The sequence below is a fragment of the Lepidothrix coronata genome, unplaced genomic scaffold (assembly GCF_001604755.1).
Source record: "Lepidothrix coronata isolate B3197 unplaced genomic scaffold, Lepidothrix_coronata-1.0 Scaffold75, whole genome shotgun sequence".
NCBI lineage: Eukaryota > Metazoa > Chordata > Aves > Passeriformes > Pipridae > Lepidothrix > Lepidothrix coronata.
Genome location: NW_016690255.1, coordinates 7,777,023 through 7,804,395, shown reverse-complemented (window position 1 = coordinate 7,804,395; position 27,373 = coordinate 7,777,023). Strand labels below are relative to the sequence as shown.

Sequence of the window (27,373 nt, the reverse complement as noted above, 5' to 3'; positions counted from 1 at the left end):
CTTTTTTCCTTTTTCCTTTTTTCTTTTTTCTTTTTCCCTTTTATCCCTTTTATCCCTTTTTTCCCTTTTTTCTTTTTTTCCTCTTTTTATTTTTTCCTCTTTTTCTTTTTTTCCTTTTTTTTCTTTTTTTTCCTTTTTTTCTTTTTTTCCTTTTTCTCTTTTTTTTTTGTCCTGGTCCTTGTTTGGGATATGATCAAGTTAATTGAAGTGTCATTCAGTACTGGGAAAGAGGAGGGAATGTCTGGGGCCTACAAGCAGCAAGAATAGGAAGACTGTTGCAGAGATATTTAATGGCATTAAATACAGCCTTTATATTTCTACACTTGTATATAAGCTAGTTTTTGTAAAGATTTTTAGGTTATTTATTTAACAAAAAAAAATATTCTACCTTTATGAACTCAGTTAATTATTTTGACACTTCAGTATTTCTCAAAAGAGCCCAACTTCTGACCCAAGAAAACCTTGACATAATCAACAGCTGCTCTCATGCTAAGAAAGCTGAATTGTGTCAGTTTCTTCAAGATTTATTCACGTTTATAATTTAAAAAAAATTAAAATCTGTAATACAGAAGTTAAGATTATTTTCATCTTCACTTTCATCAAAGCAAAGATATCAGGTTTGCTGAAATGTGGTAATTTTTAAGTTTTCCTTTTCCCCGTTTCTTTGCTAAAGATATAACTCGAAATGCTTGGAGTGCATTTATTTGTAGGTTTGAGCATAAAGAAATAGATTAATTTGTTTTTGTAGTGCAGATTACTTCCTTCCTTCCTAGGCTTTGTTTTTCTTATACAAATTATTCTGCGATCTGAATTAAAAACAAAAAAAAAAATCAAAATAGAGTTTACTTGTGAGCTCCCTTTTGCTTCTCTACTCTCTGACTCCCCCTTGCCTTCTCTCCTTGTTGCTTGCTGCCATTTTAGAAAATTGGTGCCAGTTTCCAGACTGGCTGTTGAACCTGCAGCCACTGCCAAAGGAATTGTCTTATCAGTGGCCCTTGTGTCCAGTTCACTGGTTGTCTCAGTGCCTTCCTCTCCAGTAATTCCCAAAGGTGTTCCCTCTCTGATAGTAACAGTAGCAGTTACATCTGCAGAACCACCAACACCCACGCCCTGCAATCTCTGCCAGGTTAGGGAATCTTCTGAAACAGAGGTTTATAGCCTTTGCCAGAATGTTAAGGAAGAAGATACAAATTCATATGAAGGTATGAATAACTTTTTCCAGGAAACGGAAGAGCGAACATGATGCCGTTTATTTAACCACCTGGAAATATGGCCAACTTTGATTTGATTTAAAAAGGAGTAAATTAACGTTCTCTTTTTAATGATCACATATAAAACCCTTGCATTATCATATTAGTTCAGGTCAAGGTCTGCCCTTAGCTGGTTGCCCTAACAAGGAGTTGTTATTTGTTGAGACTGGTCATCAGTACAGAAATTAAAAATGTGGACAAACGTAACATTCTGCCTTGCCTGGTCTTTGAACGTAACATGCCAGTAAAAGCAGGATTACTTAGAAAATGAAAATCTAAGGGAAGGTGGAAGTTTGACCAAGGATACAAATGAGGAATCCCAGTTGGTGGACTGATTAAGTTGATATCAAAAAATAAGCTGATAAACTGCTTGCACTGTTTTGTTCAGCGTTGCTCACTGAGATTTAATCTTTCATTTTTATCCAGAAGTCATTGCTTATTATGCTGTTCTAACAGCCAGTGAGTAGCTATGTGAATAAGCTACACACTCACGTCTTCTGAGAACTTTAAAAAATCATTAGGAATAACATTCCTGTTAATACCACGAGTTTATATCATTTATGCTTTAGGGTACATGTGTTTTTTTTTCAGTTGCTCATCTTGGGGGCATAAATTTAAAAAACCCAACACCTGTAGGAGTATGTAGAGAACCTAGACCATATAATGTTTGCATGAACTATTTTATAAACATAAGAACATAATGTAATTTTCATTTATCTGAATTTATACTTTGAAACTTACTTGGCTAAACTCAGGAAGTAAATTACAGATATGTCATCAAAAGGAGAAACACATTTGGAGTTTGTAAGAATTAATTTTCTCCTTAGAAGAGTCCAACAATAGTGCCCAAAGCCATTTAATACCATACAGAACATGCTTCAGTATGTAATTATCTTTGATAGGCAGAAAAAGAATGCTTATTCTCCCAGGGCTCAGTACATCTGCTAGATTATATGGCTCTCTGTTGTCTCCTTTTGTGTCTTGCCATTGATTGTAGCAGTACCAGACAATAGAGCTGGAATGGGATATCAAGATATTGTCCACACTGCTGTTTGTTAGCCTTCTGAGAGTTTTCTGCTGAACAGATTAAAAATGTGTTCCTCATCATGGCACACTAGTATGGTCTTGTTAACAGAGAAAATTCTTCCTTGTTACTGCATCCTCCAGTGAGGCATGCATTAAATGTTAAGACGTGCAGATCCAGTTCATCCATTTGCCCCAGAGTAGAATAAGCTGTACTCAGTTCTTGACAGATGTTTGCCAGACCTTTTCTTTAAAGGCTTGCTTCATGGAAATTCCTGTCTCCTTGGGCAGTTTATTCTGATAATTATGCTGACTGGCATAGAGTTAGACACTTAGTAGAAGGATAAATAACCATTGCTTGTCTCCTGTTGCAGTGTAAAGCCATTAAATGTTCTCTAACTAGTGGACATGGAAAGTATGTAGTGCTTTTCACTATGCAGCAGTCGTTTATGTGTCTGAACATTACCCTGTTTTATCTGATTAGCAGTTTTCAGTTCAGATTATTGAACCTCTTTGGAAAGTCCACAGATATAAGTTACAGGTTGTTTTATAAAACACATCAACTTTTTTTTAGGTTGCTTCCATGGATTACATTAAATTAATACGTAGACCTGTTGATGCTGAATTTTGAACCTTTCTTTGGACCTTGAAAAAGAGTTGTCTATGCTGTTGGCAGTGACCAGGAGTAGGTGTAACAGTGAATTCTCACTCTTTGAAACGGAATGCCTGTTCTAACCTGCAGGGCTTGGTGCTTCCTCTTGCCTTCCTTTACGTGAAGTTGGATCCAGAAGGCCATTAAGAGTTTTCTAACTTTTAACACGACGTTTTGTGATCGTACGATTAATTGTTTTTATCATTTATAGAACCTGGTTTTTATTCTGGCGTTTCCAGTTTGGTTTTGTATTTAGGCTGCTTTTCAAGTTGGTTAGTCATTTTGATTTCCCTTTGCCAGTGCTCTTTGCTTCTTCTTCTGTTCCAGTTGTGATGATATCTGCATAATTAATTGTATCTCTATTTCAGCATTGTCACTGAAAATAGTAAATAACATTGACTTTGTAAAGACTACTTATTGCATCTTTTGGATTGGAAAGTCCACTACTGGTGGTGGCTGGATATTTATTTCCATGATAGCTAAGCAACAAGATACTCTTTCTTTTTTTCAGTTTCTGTATTCTCTGTATAGCCTGTTTTTCCATTTTCACTATATCTTCATTTATCTGAAAGTATGCATTTTGGGCTGTATCTCATCCTAATTAGATCATCATAAAATTATATTCAGTGATTATTCAAAAGCTAGTGAATCAGTCATAATTTAATAATATATGCAATTTAAGAATAAGAATAAATGTAAAGCTATCAAATTATTTAAGCAGCTTGTGTCTCTTTGTGAGCACCTGCCAATGTATTTTACTGATGATTACCCCAAAAAAGGGGTTCTTTTTAAGGATTACCAACTGCAAAAAGTTTTATTTTTTTCTACAGAACAAATTGGAACCAATGTTTCCTGCTTAGGAATTTTAAATTATTTTTAATTGATCCTTTCTACTGCATAATACTTAACATAAGATAATATTCTAGGGAAAGCAATAAAACTTTTATGCCATTTTATCATACTGGGGGAAATTTACATACATAAGAGATAATTGGATTGTTTGGAGCAAGGTGTGAGAGAGCTCTCAGTGAGATTGGACTCAAGTGAGAAACTTGTGTCTATAGTGGAAGAGATTGGAGAGGGCTTAATGGAGTTTGGATCTGCTCTTGTCAATTTATAGATGCATTTGCAAATGATGACTTGTGTTAGATGGATTAGCTTCTTTCATAAGTAATACCACAGCCACTGTATCTCCCAAGGGCTTAGGGAAGTCTTAAGAGGTTTTAGATTTTTAGATTTTCTTGTCCTAGCATAAAAGAAAAAGGGGGGTGGGAGGGTGGTTGTTTCCTTTGGGGTTTTGAAGGAGGGTTGGCTTTGCTTTTGGTGTATGGGTTTTATTCTGTGTTTTGGTTTGGGGTTTTAGTTTTGTGGGTTTCTAAACTTGGAGTGAAGATAGGTATTCTCTAGGGGCATCAAACTTTATACTTCAGGAATTCTCTTGATATAGACTAATCCCTTCTTTGTGATTTCCCTGGTAGAGACGTTTGTCTTCTGAAGGTTGTAGAGTTTGCAGGTTCTTTTTGTAATCACTTCTGCCTGACTTTTTGGCAACAGTTTAAACTCAGAGCATCAGATGATATCATTATACCTGTGTTTGTTCTTAAAAAAAAAAAAAAAAGAAAAAGAAAAGATGCCTTAGAGAACAGCACCTTTACTTGGAGTTATTTTCTAGTTTTTCTTCAGACAGAATAAATCTTCTGACTACTTGCTTCAGAAGTACCAAGGAACAGCCTTTTGGTTTTCACTGATTGGCAAGTCAGTGTGTGTTGTTCTTCTGTCTTTAGGTAATTAATTTATTAGTGATTTCATCTGATTGTCTGTTAAGAATGATATAAAACTGTGGAGTTGAGATAGCTGACACAGCTGGATAATGTGTTTCTGCAGCATGTAATGAACAGAAAACAGAAAAATGTCCCTGCATTGCATCTTGTTTGGTAGGCTAAAATATTGGGGTTTGCAGAGGGTTGTCTCAAGCAGTCTTCTCACTAACCTGGTATCTTTTATATCCTTTCCTCCTATATTAGCAAAGTAATCAAGCACAAGTTAATATTGTGCCCATTAAGGTTTTTCTCTGTTTATTCTGAAATATGGTTCATAAGCCAAAATCCCCAGATTTATATAACTAAAAAATCCAAATAGTTTGTACCTATTTTTTTCTAAATTTGATAAGAGTTTAAAAAGTTTCTTCATAGATTTTCTAAAATTAAACACTACACTATTTTTGTTGTTGAAATAGAAAAGGGCTTCTTGTATGGATGGATTATGGGGTGGGGGTGGAGGCAGGAGAAAGTTGTTAGGGGTATTTTTTGTTGAATTCACAGTCTGAATTGCAGTGTGAGCTTTTAATGTGCTTTTACTGAGATCATTTTGGTCAGGAAAGGAAATTGGGATGGTTGTCAAGACTTAGAAAATTCTTTTTCAGTATGTGTTGTTCTTTTGCTTATTAATTAAGGCTCTAATAATGAACACCAGTTCTACAGTATTATGTCAAAAAGTAGAAATAACACTAATTAAATTAGAAGTTACTAATTTATAAAAGAAAGAAATGACATTGATTGCTTTTATTAAGGTTAATTTAAAAGTTTATTCAAAAACTTTGTAATATGCATACTTAAACACAAGCACATACATTCTCACATAGTCTTTTCAGTCTGTATACATTATAAGTCTATTCTACTTTTTGCAAAAATTATTTAGTATACTTTTTATTTATATTAGAGCAAGGACAAGATTGCATCCTACAGCAAAACTCCAAAAGTGGATAGGAGTGATGTGGGGAAGGAGATGAAAGAAAAGTCTTCCATGAAACGTAAACTTCCTTTTACTATTAGTCCATCCAGAAATGAAGATCGCAATTCAGACACAGGTAGAACCTTTTTATTTCCTTAACTAATTATTTGTCGATAAAATAGATCCTAATTTAATTAATTGTATCTTATGTTTTTTATTTATTTTTTCCCTTTAAAAAGGATACTAAGTATAAAAGTTGCTTGCTTGCTTCTGATTGTTGCATCTCAGTCTGATGGGCTTTCACCTTGTCATAAGCAACGACCAGCATGCCTCCATAGTTTATCTGCATTTTCCAGTTGCTTCCTAACCTCATTCTTTTGCTTCTATTTTGATAATTAATCTTTCTTTTCATTGTCATCTCTAGAGGTCCATTGTTTAAACTAGTAAACTGATGAAAAAATCTGTAAATACCTTGATTTGAGACACAGCTTGTCAGCCTTTCACAACTGTTTTTTGGGGGAAGGAGAGTGGGAAAGATTGGTAGATGTACTGTCCTCCATATAAAAGAAAAGGTTGCTAGATTATGGAGCTATCCAAACTAGCCATGGAGAGCACACTTTTCTTTCAGTTTAAGTTCCTGTGATCTCTCTCTTCAGGATACCTTTTGTGCACAGGCTAGTAGATTTTTGTAGTTAAAGCTTATTCTATTAAAACTGATTTCAAGATTTCAAAATAGCATTCTTAACATGGCTCTTTTCAAATCAAGATGAAGAGATCTGGATATATTCCAAGAGTACAGTTATCTTTGAGTTTAGATATATAGTTGTCTGTGTCATTGTTCAGTAATAGTTCTGTTGGTAACCAAAAAAACCCCATGCCTTCTGGAAGGCCACCAGAAGGCATGTTCCCCAAATTTCTCAAAAGGCTCAGTACTACAGTTTTTTCTATAGCACTTACTGTACATTTTAATATTTTCATAAACAAGCACTTCCCTTAATATGCTTACACTTAAATGCAAGATAGAAGTATATGCCTCAGTACGTGTTTAATTATTGTCCCGGATTGATTTCATGCAGAAGATTTGGCTCCTGGATAATACACACATGCTTTTGTTACTGTAAAGAGAATATGGTAAGAAATCCAAATTTGAAATAGTCATGTTACAAAACAATACTCTTGGCTTTAGATCTGTTTTCAGTGGTTTTACAGCATTGTAGAGTCTTACTATTTGTGATAACACTTGGTTTTTAAAAGGCCATGTATAAATTAGGAGTATGTTCCCAGCATCTGCTTTATTAAGTTTTTTGCTTGGTATTAGCCCATAACTATTTATCATAATGGAAATAAATATATGTAAATGTAATATTTAGCATTTGTCAAGTGTTTTCTTTGTTGAAAATCTTTTATCATCTCTCCCCACCCCATCAACTTTAAATAAGTCATTGTCACAGCGTCTTGTAAGGTAATGCAATTTTCTGTGTGCCTTTTGCTATAGCATGTAGTGTTACAGTTGCCACAAACAAGATGGATTACTCTAGGCACTTAGACACACACTACAAGACAGTGCTTAAGCTACAAAATCTTTTTGTTGCAAGCTGTAGCAGGGAGATGAAATGAACAGTTCAAGTAGGGGCAAGAAATAGTTACTGTAACAGTAGTAAACATCACCACTTGTTGTGTGTTTCATTTCTGCTGAGGCAAGGAGGTAAGAGCAACTGCCTTGTTTCACGGGGGAGAAACTTGGTACGTAAGCTTTCCAGAAACTTTAGAGCAAGAGTATTATTAGGGTGAAAAACTGTTCCTATAATGCTGATTCTGTACCTAATTAATTAGATTAGACTGGTGAGAATTAAGCATTTAGATTGTGCCAAGTTTTGTTACTGACGTGGATTAGGACTGACATCAGTGATCATGAAATGCAGCGCTACTTCTGACACAAACTTGGCAATATACATGGAAAAACTTTGATATCAGTAAACTAAACTGTTACCTCTGACTGAACTGTCTCCCTGATAACCATGCACAGAAAATGACAAATGTTGAGAAGGAAGAAAGTTTTTGGAGATGAGAATGTAATCGGAAACAGAGGGGGAAAAAGAAGAGGTGATGGAAAGCTTCTTATCAGCTAGTAGTGCTAAAAAATAAAAGCCCTCTTCTTAGAGTTTGTGACAGTCTGTACTGGTATTCTAGGAAAATGGTTAAAGGTTGTGTATGCAATTCAGAATTGAAAAGACTTGGAAAAAACACGTGCTACTGCTACATTCTTCCCACTCTCCATTACAGTTTAAAGGATGCATTTTATCCTTTTCCAATAGATTGAGTTTTAATAGCCTTCTAATGTGTTTTTTTCAGAGTTCAGAATAGCAAAATTGTCTTACGACTTTTGGTAAATAGTTGCTCTGTATCAGTTTATATGACCTTTGAGTTTGATTTTTAGATTATTTTAAAGATATACGGTCTTTAAAATTGTGTCTGAGTAAACAAAAAGATGCCATAAAAAGTAACTCTAGGATAAAAAATTTAATCAATAGTTTAATTTAATAAATAGTTTATCCCCAAGATATGTGATAGGATCACTAGCTGATTGTAGAAACCCCATGATAATTAGGTTTCATCCTGTTTAGGCATGTAAATCAGACAAAGAATGGGGATACCTAGTTTTGTGAACTTACATCATTAGGTCTGTCTTGGTTCTATTTCCACAGTCTTTCATAAACTAAGATTTTGGGGTTTTTGCTTATTTTTGTAAAAATTCCCCCTGCAATTCACCTCTTTCTCCTTTTTCTGGTGGGAAAGGTCTTGTCTAAAAATGGTAAGTGATAATGATCACAGACACCCAAACTGAATGTTAACTTTATGTAAAAATACTTTTTAAAAAAAATTGATATCTGCAACAGTATACATAAAGTACATTTTACAGTCAGTCAGTTTGGCAAGACTGAAATCAAAGAGCATTTGTAGTGTCCTGTAAGAGTCTAGAACAATTATAGCCCACTTCTTTGTCTAAATTTAAATGTAAATCTTTTTTTTTTTTCCCTAAGAAACTCTGCAATAAATTAGCATTAAATAAAGATTTGGCCTTTAGGTTACTTTCCTAATAATTTCATACCCACTAGGACTGTTGCGTAAAGGTGGGCCTAAAGGTAGTCATGCAATGCCAGTTGAGATGGTTGCAGTAGCTGCAAAGACTGCAGAGGTCTGGAAGATAGTGTGGGTCCCAGGAGACCTGTGGCCTTCTGAAGAGGCCTAAACTGAGGGCTCTGTTATGACATCTCCATTCTTTGGTCAGAGCAACCACAAAAAACTAATGCAGTATATACATATTGCAGACAAATGTATTTGTACTGCAGTATAGCTTTAGCCTTGATATAAGTAAATCTTAGGGAGGAGTCTACATGGAAACTTTAAGACTGATGGTTTGGATGGTGGAAGGAGAAACATTTTTCATACCTTTTAAAATAAATTCTCTGATTTGAAATCTCCCAATCCCAAACTATAATTTGATTAAAAAGCCATCAGTTATTTAGCCTACTTAAAAAAAAGTCTGATTAGTCTCAAATAACCTGTAATGTGATTATTAGAATAAAAACAACAGGCAAGTGTTGATCTTGCAAAGGTCAGATTTGTTTTCTTTCGCTACCTTATTAGTCTAAAGAGAGAAAAGTGCATTTTTCATAATAATTAAACATACCTGCAGGTCAACTGCAGGTCGTAAAAATATTTTCATTGTGAAGGTAGTCTTGTTACACAGTTGATTATTCAGGAAGAATAACAAGTTGCAATTACATAATGTGGTAATTTGTTGATCTTTCTTGGAAATTATGTTTTCTAGATTTTCTGTTTACAGGAGGATTTTGGTTTTGTTTTCTGACCCCTTCAATTTCAGTCTTTAAAGTAGTCCAAAAGTGGCACAGTCATACTTCTTTTAGCACTTGCTTGACATCCAGGAGAGCAAAACAACTGACCTCTTAATGTTGCATGGGTACATCACAGTAACACAATTCCTGTGCTTGTGCATCCCGTAGTTACAGAGGTTAGTGGGGCTGTTGAAGGGATCGTTTACACACTGCTTGATGGATTTGGGCTGACTGTTCAGCTATAACAAGTTCCTCTAACTGTTGTTTGGGCTTGAGGCAGGAAAGCAGAGGCAGTTTTATGTGTCTTTGTTGGTTTGGTTAAATAAATATGTCATAAACTTGATTAATTAGGTATCACAATAGTACCTTGATATCTCTACATTGTTCAGTGCGTTATAAAGTCTCTTCGTGACATTTTAAGATTTCTCTTTCCCTGAGGACAGGAAGCAGCAGTCAGTCATGATGTGTTTCCTCTTTAAAATAACTTCATTCAGATTGCCATCATCACACAGAGCTCCATAACTCTGTTTCTCAGCTTCATCATCTGCAAAACTGATCACCTTGACCTGTCTTCTGCAGTTGTTAGCAATGAACATATTAGTCTTTTGTTGTATATCATTGAGTCTTAAAACTTCCTTAGAAGCACTTATTTCAAGCAGTTCATATTTTGACTTCACGTGGTCCTATTAATCCTGTTATTCCTTACAATTTGGACTGTGATGGGATTCTTGTACATGAAAACAGACTATCATGAGCCCCAAAAATTGAATTTGGTCTTTTAACTTTATTTCCTTTATTCACTAAGGTGATTATTTTACCAAATGAAATATGCTGTTAGTTTGGCATGTTTTTGGTTTGAGAAGTCCATATGTTACATTATTTAATAATTTAGTTTCCTAAAACATTTAGAAATTATTTGACTGTGAATTTGTAAATTATCCAATGTTAAAAAAAACAAAAATAAAATAAGGAAGAAGAAACAACAATCAAGCAAACAAACAAAAAAACCTAGATACAGTATTGATTGCCTCAGGATCTGTCATGCATAAGTTGTCCTAAAATAATTGCCAGCATCTTCGATGTTTCTTGTGCCAAAACATTTAAGTCCTGTGAATGGATTTCATTAAGCTCTGCTACAAATAAGTGCTCAAATGCTCCTAAATCACAGTTTCACATATCTTGACTGTTTTGAAATAATTTTTGAAAGCGTTAGGTGAAAAGCTTATGTTGCAGAAGGAAAATATTTGGAAGGATACTGTCTAGATAGATTTGGCTGCATGTTATGAAGTTTATTTAATGAATATGATTGAACATAAAGTGACTTGAAGAGTGTCAATTTTTTTTCTTAATAACAAGTGAAAAATTCCCTCATGTTTTGTTTGTAACTGCCGAAGAACACCAAAAAGTGACAATAATCTGAATATAAAAGAAGATGCTTTTATTCCATAGACTTTGAAAACAAAATGCTCAAAATCTAAAAAAAAAAACCCAAACAAAAAAAACCCCACCCAAGTAATTGACTTCAACAGTCAATTTTGTACATGAAATTTTATCTAAATTTAATTTCTTAAACTGATGTTATTCCTCTATTATTATTTCTCTATTATTATCTATATTATTATTGCTCTACAAAATGTATAAACATCAAGTACACAGCTGTGAAAAGTTTTCTGTAACCACAAGATAAAGGATACATAAAAAGTTGAATTTCCTAAATGTTTAGTCATCTCCTGTTAAGGTGCAGTGTACTGTGTGATGGTATTCTTGGAGCATTGATTTATTTATTGATGTATAAAAATTTCTATTTTGTATGCCCTACGCCCTTCGTTTTGCTTCCTTCCACTCCTTTTTTCCTGTGTTTTTATCTTGTACACTCAGAACCAGGTTATATGCATGAGAAATCTTAAGGGGAAAAGCCACAGCCTTATACAGGACATACTCCAGTAAAAGGATTGTCAGGTGCACCTGCTATAGTCTTGACACTTTTTTAGGTTTGTTGTAAGAGTAAAAGCTAGATGATCAGAAGATTTATTTTACTTACTTTGATATATTATTTTTTTCAAGCTGAGTATAGCTATAAAATTATAAGGAAAAATTCAGAATGAAAACAAATGTGTTTTTCAAAAAAAAATCATGAGCAGTAAATAGCATAAGCTAAGAAACAGCGGATCAAGCTGGACAAACTGAAATATGTTGTTTTGATGGAAGTACTAAATCAGTCAATAAAAAAGTTTGCTGTACATTATTCTTGGAGAAAGGACAACATATTCGCAGTGAAAAGTTGAAAATGTGATTTTGTTATAGGGTTTTTTTTATTTTCCTATGCAGATACTTTTATCAAGAAGTGTTGATTTGGATATTGAATTCATTTTTTAGATATTCAGGACCTTGAGATGCATGTAGTTTAAAAAAATTGGTTGCTTCTGTAAAAGAGATCTTGTTTCCTTTTTAAATATGATGGATAAAGTTATAGTGGTTTCTTTGATATGTACGTAGGTCTGTAGCTTTCCATTCTTTAAATAGTCTTGCTTGCAGTTGTTTAGCTTGTAAAATTATGTATTTCTTATGTGGAATTCAAGATGAGAACTACTGATGTGCCTTCCTGTGCCTCAAGAGCACTGCATTACTAGAGCTTGTGTCTGTAATCAAGCCTAGAAGATGAGATTTAGAGAAGGCTAGGAAGTCAGAAAATGAGTTGAGAGGAAATGAATGAAACAAGGAAGAATGCAGAAGTGGAGAAAATGAAATGGTAACTAGGAACCTCAAAGGGACTTAAGCTTCTCATTTGTAATTTTTATCTCTCTGCAGAAGGTCAGTGAAGTTTTCCTCAGTGGAGTCCTCTTAAGATTTTCTGCTTTGCAGATGACAGAGTTTCTTGGTTTTGGTGGGGATTTTTTTGGTTTTGTGTCTGACTTGTTTATTCAGATGTGTAATTTTAGCTCCTGGTTTAAAACTTGAACATGAAACATTAAACAACTTCCATAAATATTGATAAAAGGAAAGAAGTTATGTATATAAAATAGCTGTATGTTTTTGAAGGATTTGAATTTTGTAGAAGAAATTGCTTTAAGATGAAATAACAGGATGAGTTTGAGAGAAACAATCTTCTGACTAATTACTTAGCAAATATCAATATTAGAAAGTCTTTTCCTAATTTTTAACATGGTGTCTTGAGAGAAGTAGAAATAGATTGTAGTATCAGATCTGTATTTAAGATTGAAAATTGACCAGCTGATCTTACAGAATGTTTTAAGTGCCTGACTTTAATCTCTGAAAATTAAACTTGTGACGTATACAGGCCTTCCTGCTGTAAAACAAGTTTTTTGTCTTTTAGAATTTTTTAATAATCCTGCTTACAGCTTTAAGTGCTTCAACTCATATTATTCTAATATGATTAGAACAGGTAACCAACACTAACACAAAGGCAGTAAAATTTCTGTTTTTCATCACCTGCCACCAATCACCAGTTTACATACCTTAAAAGGATTGTTTTATTTCTAGAAAAATGTTTTGATGGAACAGCTGTTTCAGTTTTTAAATGTTCCTATTTCCAGAGAAGGAAGGTCCAGAGAAAAAGAAAATGAAGAAGGATGCTGGAAATAAGAAATCAGCACCAGTTAGCATTCTTTTTGGTTATCCTCTGTCAGAGCGCAAACAGATGGCACTTCTCATGCAGATGACAGCAAGAGACAACAGTCCAGGTGATCTTACAGAGTTTTCTTCCTCCTGCCGGTTTAATTCTGCCCCAGTCAGAATATTGTGATCCCTGAATGTTTTTTTCAACAGTCCTTGGTTTTTTGACATTTTTTTAATTATCCGTAGTTCTGTTAAACGCTATTTTGCATGGATGAGTAATTTGATGAAAAATTCTTGACCTTCTCTATTTATGTGCAAAGCTTTGCATTATGATAGCTGTAAAAATTGAACATTTCTTTTCTTCCTTTGATTATTTTTGCCTCTCAGACACTGTTCTGTATGGATTGTTTCCTTTTTCTGTCCTTGAAACCTGCTTTAAAAATAGTTAGATTTTGCAAAGTGCCCTGTTTCACATTGAAAATAGGCATTGTGTTGATACATAGGAAGTGTCAAATATGTCCTTTATTTAAATATAATTATTCACATATTGTTGTCATCTTTGAATGCAAGTGTTAACACTCTACTTCACCTCATTTTAATTAACCTACAGCAACCATTTAAAACTTCCTTTGTAGATTCCACCTTAAATCATTCCTTACAAACAACACCAACACAAAAGAAAACTCCAACCTCTTCTTCAAGACAAAAAGACAAGGTTAACAAGAGAAATGAACGAGGGGAAACTCCTCTACATATGGCAGCAATTCGAGGGGATGTTAAACAGGTCAAGGAGCTAATCAGATTGGGTGCAAATGTGAATGTAAAAGATTTTGCAGGTAAGTTGATACATACAGGTTCTCTTGACTGTATAAATTAAAAGAAATGCTGAAGTTGTTAACAGTTTTCCTTTCAGTTCATGTTACATGCAAATGAAAAAAATATAACTTAGTAGAAATTCTCAAATCATGTTTTTTATTTCCAGTGGCAGTGGTAGTCCTGGAATTCTATGGTACATAGTGTGTTATTAGAATAGCGTTATTAATATCTGGAGGTTTCACTTGTGTCCAGGGCCTTTGCATGGTAGGTGTTTACAGAAATATGTGTGCACAGTTGCTGAACTTTGTAGGATTATACTGGGCAAAGTCAGATAGTGGGATTGTAGGCTATGTGAGGAGATGCAAAGTTTAGTAATGGTGAAAGTGCAATGTACATTGTCTTCTCACTGGGACAGCTAGTGTACACCAAAGCAGGTGAAAGTTTGCACTTGCCATCTAGTCCTGCTGGATTAAGGATAGTTTTGATATGTCAGTATTTGTTGTGATTTCAGCACTCATTCATGAACTTGAAGTTAAGTTTAACATATGCAGTCTTTTTAAATTTATGGGTCAGAATGGTTATAGTGAGAATTGCATTCTCAGTGGGAATGGTTGGGATGAGTTGAGGTAGCAGGCCCATGTGGGAGAAACTAAGAACTATATGGCGCAATTAGTTGTCAGCTCAAACTTGACACAAGAGAAGATATTAATGAGATGAACTGAAGTCTTGATTTTAGGTAAGAAACAGATCAGTAATTCCTCAGTTTGCAGAGAGTAGTTGAATTTGTATTTGAAGATGAGGCTGTCCAGGGCTGGCATGTAGTGGAAGAAAGGAAGCAGAAGTAGAACATGGCAGGATCTTCAGGAATTTGAGAGGAGAGATGAGAAGAACTTGTTGACAAGAGCAATTTTAGAAAAAGAGGGGGAGGCTTAGGGGAAGACAGGCCCATAGAAATCACAGGGAGAATAGAAATGTTTAAGAGATGATATGGTGGGTTAACTTTGGCTGGCTGCCAGATACCCACGCAGCTGCTCTTGTACTTCTCCTCAACAGGGCAGGTGGAGAAAATAAGGTGGAAAAAATCCCATGTGGGTCGATTTAAAGACCATTTAAATAAGCAAAGCAAAAGCTGTATGTGCAAGCAAAAGAAAAAGAAAAATTCATTCACTACTTCCCTCCAGCAGTCAAACATTCAGTCACTTCCCAGGAAGCAGGTGTAATGGTTGCTTGGAAAAATGAACACCGTTACCTACAAACATCCCTCCTTCCTTCTCCTTTGGCTGAGCTTTTATTGCTAACCATGACGTCATGTTTGGGCAGTTAGGGTTAGCTGTCCTGGCTGTGTCCCCTCCCAGCCTCTTGTGCAGGAGGAGGGAGAGAGAAAACCATGACTCTATACAAGCACTGTTCAGCAGTAGCTGAAACACTGGTGTATTATGACTACTGTTTCAGCCCCAAATGCAATGCTCAGCACCGTATGGGCAGCTCTGAAGGAAGTTAGCTTTGTAGCTTCATCCCAGCCTGACCTAATACAGATACTTAATTTTAAAGGCGCGTGAAAGAAGGAGGACAATGACTGAGAACTGGTTGTGAGAATCTGTTGGGAACAAGTAATTCAAAACCCTGGAGGAGGTGTTTGGGATCAAGTTGAGATACTTCTCCATTGGTAATCCAAAGTGAGAAGCAGAGGTGGCTGAGCTTCAAAATCCTGTGCAGAGGAAGAAGTCAAGAAGAGGGGGAGGATTGAAGCAGTGAGTCATGAGTGGAGAAGAGTAGGAATTTAGGATGCAGTGAAGTTTAGAGAATTAAGAGTTTTTTAGCTAAGAATTTGGCAGAACTAGAGGAGCAGAAAATGAATTAGTAATGGAGGAAGTAACCCTGCTTGTGGGATATCTGCCAGAATGATACTGCCATGTGAGAACAAGAGTAAAGGAAACAGATGTTGAGAGCAAGCCAGGACTAGAGTTGGCAGGCTGGACATTGTGATAGGATGGAAAAGCAAAGCAGTAAAACATGGAGAAGAATGAATTACGGAGAGAATTAACAAGGGAAAAAAGATAGGGATCAGAGGGCTGAGAGCCAGAAGAGGGTCATCATGTTGGGTGAGTGCAAAAAGGGAAAATGACAAGAAAGTGTCAAAAAGGAGGTGGTAGCAGGCAATGTTGGAAGTGAGCGACCCACGTGATGATTGGAGAGGAAATTCAGTGTATGAAGATTAGAAAGAAGTGTTTTGCTGTAGAATAACGTAGAAGCTTTTTTTTTTTTTTTTTCATTTAAATGAGTGACAGCTGGGAAGTTGAGTGAAAAATGAAGGTGAGAAATCACATTACTGAGGGATTAGATAAATTAGGAGTTTCTTGTACCTCCTTTTCATGGATGTACAAGATCACTACTGATTAAACACAGAGTTAACATGAGTGAACTCTTCCAGACTTGCACTGGTTTTGTTGGAAACAAAAGCTGAATGCCTCCCCAGAACTGGGCTTTGAGAAGGCATCAACTGCAGACTAGTTCAGGTTAGCTATGAAGTAGAAGTCATCAAGTTTGGGAGAGGAAACTGAGGTAAGGAATATTACATGTGCAGGTTGGTTGTCATCTTCAGTTGAGGCTCTGCTATAGAAAATGAGCACTGAACTCCAGATTATCGATGTGGAAATCAAAATTGAAAAAAATGAGTAGTGTTCTAGGAAATACCAAGAGCAAGTTCTCTGCCATTGTTTATTAATACCTTACTATCAAGCTGCTGAATGTTGTTAGTGATTCCTAGTACATGTTCAGTACCTCCAAAGGAGCACTGGTGATGGTAATTTCCCATACTTCTTTCCAGTAGTGGGGTTTTCAAACAGTTTCCATACAGAATAATGTTATTTATATATATCCCTAACACTGTTCAAATGTTCACTAGTCAAAGAAATTCTAACATGTTTAACCTAGGGATTATGTTCCAGATTTCATCTTTTACTGTTTCATTAGCGATTTCAGTGTTCAATTTAATCACAGAAAAATCTGGAATTTGGCATGACATGAAATTTTAAGTTGATAAAGCGTGTGTCGTTCATCAGATGGACAGCATTACTCACATTGTGAGTGTATTTTGAAATGTTTAGAGGCAATAGAGACATGCAGCACAGGAGAAAAAAACCAGACTTAAATCTTGGACCTTTCAGTCTTAAACTTACTACTCTTTTCTACAGGTTGGACACCACTGCATGAAGCTTGTAATGTTGGTTACTACGATGTTGCCAAAGTCCTGATAGCAGCAGGAGCCGATGTGAACACACAGGGCTTGGATGATGATACTCCACTTCACGATTCTGCTAGTAGTGGGCATAGAAATGTAAGTTCTATGTAGTAAATACCTGGTTTGAAATGCTCAGTCTTTAGAACAAATTCTAACTGTCCTCATTGCAGTCATATGGTTTTATAATTCTGCTTCTGGTGTTTTGGGAGCATCTTAAACTTGCTCTGATTGTCTTTGTTTTGTCTTGCTTTTCATTTGATTTCTATTGCCAGATATTTTCTACCAGTATCTGTTTTCTTAAATATTTAAAGGTTTCACCTTTAGTTTTTTAATGACTTTTTCTGAGAGACTTCTACTGTATAGAATTCTCAAAACAAAAATGTCTCCAAACAGTATATTGTGGATTTGTATGTAATATATATATATATTTAGAAATATTTAAGGATATATATCCAATATTTCTTTTAATATATTGTTTGTGGCATTGAAATAGAGAATTGATATATATATATTCTTAGTATTTTTTTTTTTTTTTGAAATATACCGATGAGCATGTGAAGAAGATAAATGAAGCACTGTAGATAATTTACATTAATTTATAAATTTGTTCTTGATTTCTGCAAATAAAATGCAGAGATTACTCCATTTCCCTTTATATCTCTTCTATTTCATTACTATACGTGTGATGTGTTGTATAAAGCAAAAAATAGAAAACATCCTTAAATTAAGTACACCTTCCAAAAAAGGTGTTCCATTTTAAAGGTTTTTCTGGAAAAGCTAGAGAAATTAATTACGATAATCTGATTGTGATTTTTTTTTTAATTAACTGTTTAGTAACTAAACAAAAGTTGGTCATCAGATCAAAGTTGCATGAAGTCTTAGCAAAGTTTTGGAGAACAGGACCTCTTGCTTGTTTGGTCTCAGTATAGGTATCTGTGACCATCTCACTGACATTATGTATCAGAATAATTTTGAAGTTACCTGTTAAGATATCACTGTCTGATGAATTTCTACATTCTTAACACATAGGACTGGATACTGTGCTGAAAATGGAGTGGCCTTGGTATCATTGTAACATTAACAATTTCTTGGCCTTCATGATAGAGAAATTGATGACTTTGATGTATGCTGTGCAGTTGGGGTTGGAAGTAGCTTGTTCCTCCAAAAATATACTTGGATCTCTCTCAGGTATTTTTGGAAATGCCTTAGAAACCAATAGTATTGCTACTTGTAAAACTTTTCCTGTTCCATACAGTTCAGTGTTATGAAATTTGGAGCAAGAAGGTGCATCAAGTGCAGAAGAGTAGAGAGCTTGGTAGGTGAGGAACCAGATAAATTGTATGAAGAAACACTAGAACAGCAAGAACAAAAGCCCACTGTTGTCTTCCTTTGTACTGATGCTGTGTCTGTGTAACAGAAGTCTTCCCCTTTACTTCTTCTAATGAGCAGACTGTGTGTACCTGGACTTGGCATTCTAGTTGCTGAAGTCTTGCTTCCCATTCTCAGTTTCATAGGTAGGAGTTAGGATTGTGTATCATGTTACCCACATTTTGTGTGCAACAGAAGATTTTTATGCTGGTCAAGTAACACATGGAAAACCTAAAAGTTAATTTATTTAATGCTGCAGATTGTGAAGCTGTTGCTTCGACATGGTGGAAATCCATTTCAAGCCAATAAACACGGAGAGAGACCTGTTGATGTGGCTGAAACTGAAGAGTTGGAAATGCTGTTGAAAAGGGAGGTGCCCATCTCTGATGATGAGGACAGTTGCTCAGGTAAAAGCAGCTATTTAACTGCATACTTCCAAGTTTATCATTTCACCTGAAGTTATGTGGTTTTATATTTTGCGTAGTGTTGGCTATTAAGACTTGCTGCAGATAGCAATTACTATTGCTAAGGTTGTTTTCCACTTTTATTTTTAGAGGTAGTTTTTCATTTTTCAGTTGAATTATCTGAAATGTTTATTCTGACTTTTTTTTACTTTTCTCTCTGTCTTTAATAAGACTTTCCCACTCTCCAAATGAACTCTGTCTCAGAATGGTGATTCTACCAGAGAAAGATACAGAGGAAAATACTGTATTTGTTATGATACGAAGTGTTTTTTGAGAGGTGATCTTGGGGGAAAATATCCCCAAAGTCCCTTATTTTCCACCTTTAGTAGATGAATCAGGAGTTAGTGTCTCACATACCTATAACATAGGTACACTTAGTGAAGAAAAGTCCCTGCCAGTGGGGGAACCACTGGTTTGTGAAGGCAACCAGATAGGTAACTTGCTTACGTGGAGGCAGTAATTCTTGGCCCCTCCTGTATTCTTCTGTGGGTTAAGGAGTATATAACACCTCTTAGGGCATAAAAAGAACTGCTATCTCCTCAGAAGCAAAAGATTCTTGACCATGAGTAACTTGCTTGAGTGCTAGGCAGGAACTTTCCATTTTGCTTTCACAGAATCTTCAGGATTTCAGATTTTTATAGGTAAAAGAAATGAGGTGGATTGAAAACTGACTGAATATTGAGGCCCAGAGGGTGATGGTGAGTGGCACAAAGTTTAGTTGAAGGCCAGTAACTGGTCATGTACCGCAGGGGTCAATACTGGGTCCAGTCCTGTTTAACATCTTCATTAATGTTTGGGGTAGAGTGTACCGTCAGGAAATTTCCTGATGAAACAAAACTGAGGAGGAGTGGCTGATGCACCAGAGGGTTGTGCTGCCATCCAGAGGAACCTCAGCGTGCTGGAGAAATGGGATGATGGGAATCTGATATAGTTCAACCAGAGGAAATGTAAAGTCCTGCACCTGGAGAGGAACAGCCCCTGGGCACCAGTGCAGGCTGGGATCTGACCATATGAGGAAGAAGCTTAGCAGAAAAAGCCCTGGGGGTCCCAGCGGACACCAGGCTGATGGTGAACGACTTATATGCCCTTGCTACAAAGAAGGCCATGGTATCCTGGGCTGCATTAGGAGTGTTGCCAGCAGGTTGAGGGAGGTGATCCTTCCCCTCTGCTCAGCACTGGTGAGGCCACAGCTGGAGTGATGGGTCCAGTTGTTATGAGAGAGCCATTGGACATGCTGAGGAGAGTCCAATGGAGAGGCCGGAAGATGATGAAAAGACTGAACCACCTTTCCTATAAGGAAAGGTTGAGAGACCAGGGACCATTCAGCCTGGAGAAGAGAAGGCTTAGGGGGATCTTTACTGATGTGTACAAGTACCTGAGAGGAGGGTGCAAAAGGACTCTTTTCAGTGATGTGCAGTGATGGGACCAGAGGCAATGGGCACAACTTGAAATACAGGAGGTTCCCTCTCAACATCAGAAAACATTTTTTTTACTGTGAGGATGTCTGAGCACTGGCACAGGTTGTTGAGGGAGGCTGTGGAGTCTCTGTTCTTAGAGATATTCAAAAGTGTCTTGGACGTGGTTCTGGGAAACTGGCTCTGGGTGGCCCTGCTTGAGGGACAGGGGTTGAATGAGGTGATGTCCAGAGGTCCCTTTCAACCATAACCATTCTGTGATCTGTGAAAAGTACACAAGGAAGAGCATCATGTCCCATGATTGTAAAAGTTGGTTTCTCTTTCCTGGACAAATAAATAAAACCCAAACAATCAAGTTAAAAGAAGAAAAACAAAACAAAACAAAACAAAAAAAAAAACCAAACCAAAACAAAAAAAAAAAAACCACAAAACAAACCCCTAGGAATATTTTCAAAGTTTCATTATACTTCAGGAAAAAAAAGTCATATTGCCCTTTGTTTTAATGTAATATTAACTCTTTTGACATTAGAGGATTAACCTGAAATACAGTGCATGGTCCTTTGGTTTTAAGGGGCATTTGTGGCATTGGTCCACAGAATCTACATCAGCTTAGTGAAATTAGTGATCTTAAGAAAAATATTTTTACATGTGTATAATACAAACTTGCTACTATTTAGCAATTAATTCCTCAACAGTCTGTCTGTGCAGGGTGTTGCTTAGTTTCCACGGACTGGTTGCTAAGGAGAGTGGAATGTTCTCTGCAGTTTCTCAAGGAGTCAGGGTTAGAGAATAGATGATCCACCTCCTGTGCTTCCATTGCGTTACTTTTGGTCATTAAGAAGTTCTCTGATGTGTTTGGAATGAGACAAGTTTGTTAAGAGCAAAGCAAATGGGGACGTGGGAGAGAGAAGAAGCAACTGCCTTATAGGAGAAGGGTGAAGGACAAGCTACATGGAGTGGTTAGATTTAAGGCAGGAAGATGATGGCATGAACACATGGGTAAGGGGGGGATGTATAAAAAGCTATTAGCACAGAGCTAGTAATATGTTCTGGGTGATGCAGACAGTATAGAAGATAATAGGGACTTTTGGGATCTATTTTGTTGATATGATGTGGTTTGAATGCAAAGTACCTGAGAAGCTTCCTGGCAAGATACAAGTCTAAACATGGTGTACTGGCAGTTTTTTCACAGAGGGTCCTGCTGAAAATGAGGGGGGATCTTGCAGCAGAACATTTTTATTTTCCTCATTAAAATTTCTCATGTATCAAAACTGCTGCATCGCTTTCTTTACGCTTTCTTTAGTCCCTGGTATTGAATATGACAATACTCAGTTCTTTTTAAAAAGCAAACTGATAGATTCAGCTGAAGAGGCTTGGCTTGGAACGTTATTTGGAGGGAACAATACATCCAGAAATACTTCTTAAGGTTTTTTGAGTTCTAGATTTTCATATGAACAGGTTGTGATTTTCATATGAACAGGCTCCATCTGTTTCCTAAAGCCTAATTTTAGGAGCAGTTAAGAGTCTTACATTTTGGACTTTCAAGCCCAAGACATGCTTGTTTGAGTGCATAGCAGAGACCAGTTGCATGAATTACAGTACAGTCTGCTTTAGGCTGTCTGTATCAGGTGAATATTCATGAGGGAATTTTTTTACATGAGCAGGTGTTTGTTTTACAAGAATAAAAGCTCATCTGCTGTTGAAACATGACTGAATAGTTCATGTGGAGGAATGTAGTTTGGTTGTTACAGAGCATAAGAGTTGAATTCCCAGAGGAATGAGTTGTCATAGTAAGATGTCCTTGAGAAAGAGTCAGGCTATGCAGGAATGTATAATGATGATAAATAATATTATAAATGTAATAATAAATAAATATAATAAACCTCACAATAGGCGAGGTTTCCAAAATTTAAAATGCACTGCTTTTACTAGATTTGGGTATAAATGCTAATTAGTATTTTTACATGCTTGAATGAGAGCTGTAAAACTTTGGTTTCATGACCTTTTTCTCTCATGACCGTTTTCTCTTAAAAAGCTTAATTCTAGGGCAAAGGTTTATGTGTGTTTAAAGTAGGTTTTTTCCTTTCTTCATTTGTATAGAAGTATGCCTGCTGAACTGAACTATTTTGTTCTGAAGTGTGAAGTGTCCCGTCAGTTTTCAACTAATTTTTGGTTTTCTTACCCTAGATTCTGAAGAAGCTCCATCTGTAAATCCTTCCAGTGTAGATGGGAATGTTGATTCAGAAGCAGAAAAGGACCCTGCAGCCAACAACAGCAAACAAGTGGTCCCTAGTAAGGCACCACTTCCATCTGCTCTTGATGAGTATGAGTTTAAAGATGATGATGAAGATGAAATGAAAAAAATGATAGATGACAAACATGTTCTTAGAAAAGACCTACGGAAAGAGGATGAGACTGAAGCTGAAAAGTCCAGCTTATTTGTGAAACAAGAAAAAGTTGTGTTCTCAAAGTCATTTAAAAGCAAAAAGCAGAAGCCATCAAGAGTTCTGTATTCCAGTTCTGAAAGCTCAGATGAAGAAATACTTCAGGACAAGAAGATAGTCTCTCCTTGCTCTGTTTCAGAGACATCAAATTCTGATGTCAGAGTGAAGAAAGAATATATAGTTACAAATGAACACAAGCAAAAAGGCAAGGTTAAAAGGAAAGTAAAAAATCAGAGCAAAAATAAAGAGAATCAAGAAGTAAAGCAAGAAAAAGAAAATGCTAGAGTAACAAATATAGCTCCTTCTGGGTTAGATTCTTTAGATAAAGCTAGAGAGGAAGAAACCTTTAAGAAGTCTTTCACTTCAAAAGAAGATTCTTCTTTACATCTATTTCATATCGCTGCCGGAAAATCTCCAAAGCATCCCTGTGGATTAAGTGAAAAGCAGTCAACACCACTAAAGCAAGAAAACACCAAAACTTGCTTATCACCGGGAGGTTCTGAAATAACGTTGCAGTCTGAATTAGTTCGGTATGATCACAACACTGATTCTGATTATTTAGTAGAAAGCTCTAGTGGCAAATCCAGCAAGCACAAAGAAAAAAGCAAGCATCATCAAAAAGATTTTCACTTGGAATTTGGTGAAAAATCTAGTCCTAAAATTAAAGAGGAAGATAATAGCTCAACATTTGAGAATTCAGAGTATACTTTGAAAAAGATTGACAAGGAAGGTAAAACACTTAAAAAGCATAAATTAAAGCACAAAGACAGAGAAAAGGAAAAGCACAAAAAGGAACAGGATGGGGAGAAGGAAAAACATAAGCATAAAGATAATGGTAAAGAAGTTCAAAGAAGTATTGAGTTTGACCGAGAATTTTGGAAAGAGAACTTTTTCAAAAGTGATGAAAATGAAGATACATTGTTAAATACAGAACACGAATCTCTTTCTTCAGACAGAAAATCAAAGCTAGAAAAGGCTATGGCAAAAGAAGATAAGTTAGTTAAGGAGAGACAGTTCCAGAAAGAAAGAAATACTAAAGAGGAGAGAGAAAAAAACAAAAAGGAAAGTGAGAAGTTTCTCAAGGATGGAAAAATAAAAGATGTAAAAGAAGAGAAAGAAATTATGCTTGCAGATAAAGAAATGGAATTGTTCTGTTTTGGTGTTAAAGATGAGGCAGGCAGCATGCATTCAATAGAAAGAGAAACAGATACTGAAAAGCAGGAAAAGAATTTAAAGGAAAATAAAGAAAAGACTGAGAAGCGAACCTCAGCCAAAGAAAAAGACGTTGAAAAGATAGAAAGAAAACATGGAGAAAAAGAGAAAAAGCTAAAGCATGAATACAAGATAGAGAAAGAAAAAGCAGAAGTAAATGAAAGTACAGAGAAAGTAAAGGAGAAGCCCAGTGTTCAGCAAGCAGAAAGATGCCATAAGGAAAATGATAAAGTAAAAAGCATGGGTACTCTTAAAAAACTTGATGACAAAGAAAAAAATAAAGAAAAAACTGATAAGAAGCATGACAAAGAAAAGACTGATAAAGACAGACATTGGGCTGAAAGCAAAGAAAAACACTGTACTGAAAGAAAAGTCAAGCAGTCTGAAAAAGAATCTGAATATACTAAATTAGAAAAAAACAGAACTAAAGAAAAGGAATTTGAAAAGAAAGACAAATCCAAAGACAAGGAGATCTCATCATCAGCAAACTCAAAACACTTGCAAGAGGAAAGGAGATGCAGTATTACAGAAAGTAATAAAACAGTGCATGACAAACTGTCATCTTTGAAAGAAAAACCAAAAGATGATTTGTTGAAAACTCCAGATGGTAGAGAGAAAGATAAAAAAGATAAAGACATAGACCGATACAAAGAGAGAGACAAGCATAAAGATAAACTGCATCAAAGTAGTTTACTTAAACTAAAACTTGAACATGAGAAACTTAAGCCTAAACCAGCTCCTGCACCAAAGGATGCTCGACCTAAAGAAAAAAGATTAGTCAACGATGATTTAATGCAAACTAGTTTTGAAAGAATGCTGAGCCTTAAAGATCTGGAAATAGAGCAGTGGCATAGAAAACATAAAGAAAAAATAAAACAGAAAGAGAAGGAACGTTTAAGAAACCGCACTTGTTCAGAACTTAACAAAATGAAGGAAAAACCCAAACACTCATTAGCTGAAGTAAAAACTAAAGAACTGATCCGTTCAAAAAGTTCAGAGTTGCCAGATGTTTGTATGAAGGAAAAACAGCTAAAAGATGCTACAAGTAATAGATCTCAATCAGTAGATACCAGAAGTGTCAGTGTTATAAAGCCTTCATTGGCTTTAGATAATTTAAATAGATCCCCCAAATCAGACAGTGAAAAGATGGGTCTGAGCTCCAGGTCAGTGTCTGTCTTGTCTGTCGCAAGCTCTGAGGATTCTTGCCATACCACAGTAACTACTCCAAGGCCTGTAATCGAATATGATTCTGACTTCATGCTGGAAGGTTCTGATTCCCAAATGTCTTTTTCACAATCACCATTTTTGGCAAGTGCCAAATCACCAGCTCTTCTTGAGAAAGAGACCGATGGTCTTGCTGAGTTGCCAGATCGCATTAAGCCACCTTTCTCAAACAGGCTTCCACCAATGTACATTAGATCAGCATCTGTTGAAGATGTTAAATTGGTTTTAAATGAGTGTAGACCTGTTACAGAGGTTCGAAGATGCAGCATGCCTGCTGCTGTTTCTGAACACAGCAAGCAGCCTCAAATGTCAGAAGAAAACCAGAACGCTCTGCCATCAGTCCAGACGTGCGCTAGCACTTCTCCTAAACCAGAACTACCGTGTGGCATGCTCGAAAGAGACTTTCAAAGCAGTATGACTGTACTGCAGTCAAACTTTACATCATCTCCAGATGGAGTTGTTAGCAACAAGCAAGTAATGACGGGTACAAGTACCGTTAAAAATACTGCTCAGATGAGCCCTTCAGAAGAGTCTAACTCGCATTTAGAACCGTGTAGTCAAAGTGATGTAACTCAGCAAAACAAACCATGGGATGTGCCTTTTGACAGACTTAATTCGTTAAACAATGAGTTTAACAGCTCAGGTTGTGGTGTGTCAGAGCAAGATACTACCTGTGTTATAGCAATGCATAATTCTGAAAGCAGGACATTAAAAGAGCAACAGGTATCTGAATTTTTGCCTCAGCATGCTGAAATTAAGGGAAGTTCCAGTTCTCAAGAATCTGCATCATTTTTGCCTTCACAGTCACCTTGTTCTTTACCTATCCAGCCTCTTCCAGTTGTGTCTAAACACATTTTACCAGGCATTAGCAGTCAAGATTCATTATTTGTACAACAACAAAATCTAGTTCAAAGTACAACTTCTGCTTTGGATACAGATGCTATGAGTACCAGAGAGCTGGAAAATGCTTTCTTCCCTTCAAACATTAAGAAGACTGACACACCCATTGCTCTATATTCTGAGAGCTCTGCAAAGGATGTTTCACAGAGCTATGAAAGGGTGAATGATTTACCAGTGGTATCCTTAGAGAAAGGTATTCCTGAAAGTGATAGCAGTTCACAATTAAATGTGAATTCATACACATTCAGTAAAGTTGTTTGTAAGAACGCTCTGAGTGAAGTGGATAGTAACACAGCAGATACTTCAGATATTAGAAATGAAAAAGACCAGCAAGAGAAGATGGTCTCCACACATGTTGTTGATAGTAAAGCCAATGCCGATCTCTGTGAACTAAGTTCAGGAATGTCAAAGGGAATTACGAATGAATCAGGTAATAAAAACCCCTGCACTGCAGACAGAGAAAATGTGTTGGCGGATGATCCACCACAGTACTCCTCTTTATCTAATTTGGAAAATAGTTCACAACAGATTACACAGGAAGAGGTGCATAAGTACAGCCAAATAGTTAAAGTAGAAGAAGAAATTGCTGAGGATCAGAAGGTGGAACAGCAGGAAGTACCTCAAAGAATCACGAGGAACAGAGCAAATTTGCTCGCTAACCAGGGCAAGCAGAATTCTCTTGGCTGCACACAAACATCAGAAAAAGAGTCTGAATCATCAGCATCTATGAAAGCAAGGATTAGATTAACTGAAGAGGATGATGCTCAGGTACATCATCCACGAAAAAGAAAAGTGTCACGTGTGCCTCAGCCTGTGCAAGCAAACCCTTCTTTACTGCAGGCCAAGGAGAAAACCCAGCAGTCTCTGGCAGCTATTGTTGATTCTTTGAAACTTGAAGAGATTCAGCCATACAGTTCTGACAGAGCAAACCCTTATTTTGAATACTTGCACATAAGGAAGAAAATAGAAGAGAAGCGTAAATTACTGTGCAGTGTTATTCCTCAGGCACCTCAATATTATGATGAATATGTGACCTTCAATGGCTCATACCTACTGGATGGCAATCCGTTGAGCAAGATATGCATCCCAACTGTAAGTAACATGGTTTTTAAATATACACTACAGTGAAAGGCATATTTCAGTTTTATTTTTGTAACTTTCATGTTCTTCCTAACTTGCTTCTGAATATTCTGCTGAAAAC

The 27,373-nt window shown here is 36.2% G+C and overlaps 1 protein-coding gene across 3 annotated transcripts in view; it reads left to right on the top strand.

Moving 5' to 3' along the window:
• ANKRD12 (ankyrin repeat domain 12) overlaps window positions 1-27,373 on the top strand; it is a 59,496-nt gene that overhangs the window by 21,585 nt on the left and 10,538 nt on the right. The window contains exons 3-8 of one of the 3 annotated variants that reach the window (XM_017819492.1): window positions 5,644-5,791; window positions 13,067-13,213; window positions 13,724-13,924; window positions 17,099-17,241; window positions 18,773-18,920; window positions 22,580-27,264. In XM_017819492.1, coding sequence (XP_017674981.1) covers window positions 5,644-5,791; window positions 13,067-13,213; window positions 13,724-13,924; window positions 17,099-17,241; window positions 18,773-18,920; window positions 22,580-27,264 — 5,472 coding nt within the window. Of the gene's footprint in view, window positions 1-5,643; window positions 5,792-13,066; window positions 13,214-13,723; window positions 13,925-17,098; window positions 17,242-18,772; window positions 18,921-21,228; window positions 21,392-22,579; window positions 27,265-27,373 lie in introns of those variants that run through there. The other 2 variants (XM_017819493.1, XM_017819494.1) reach the window with 2 other exon arrangements.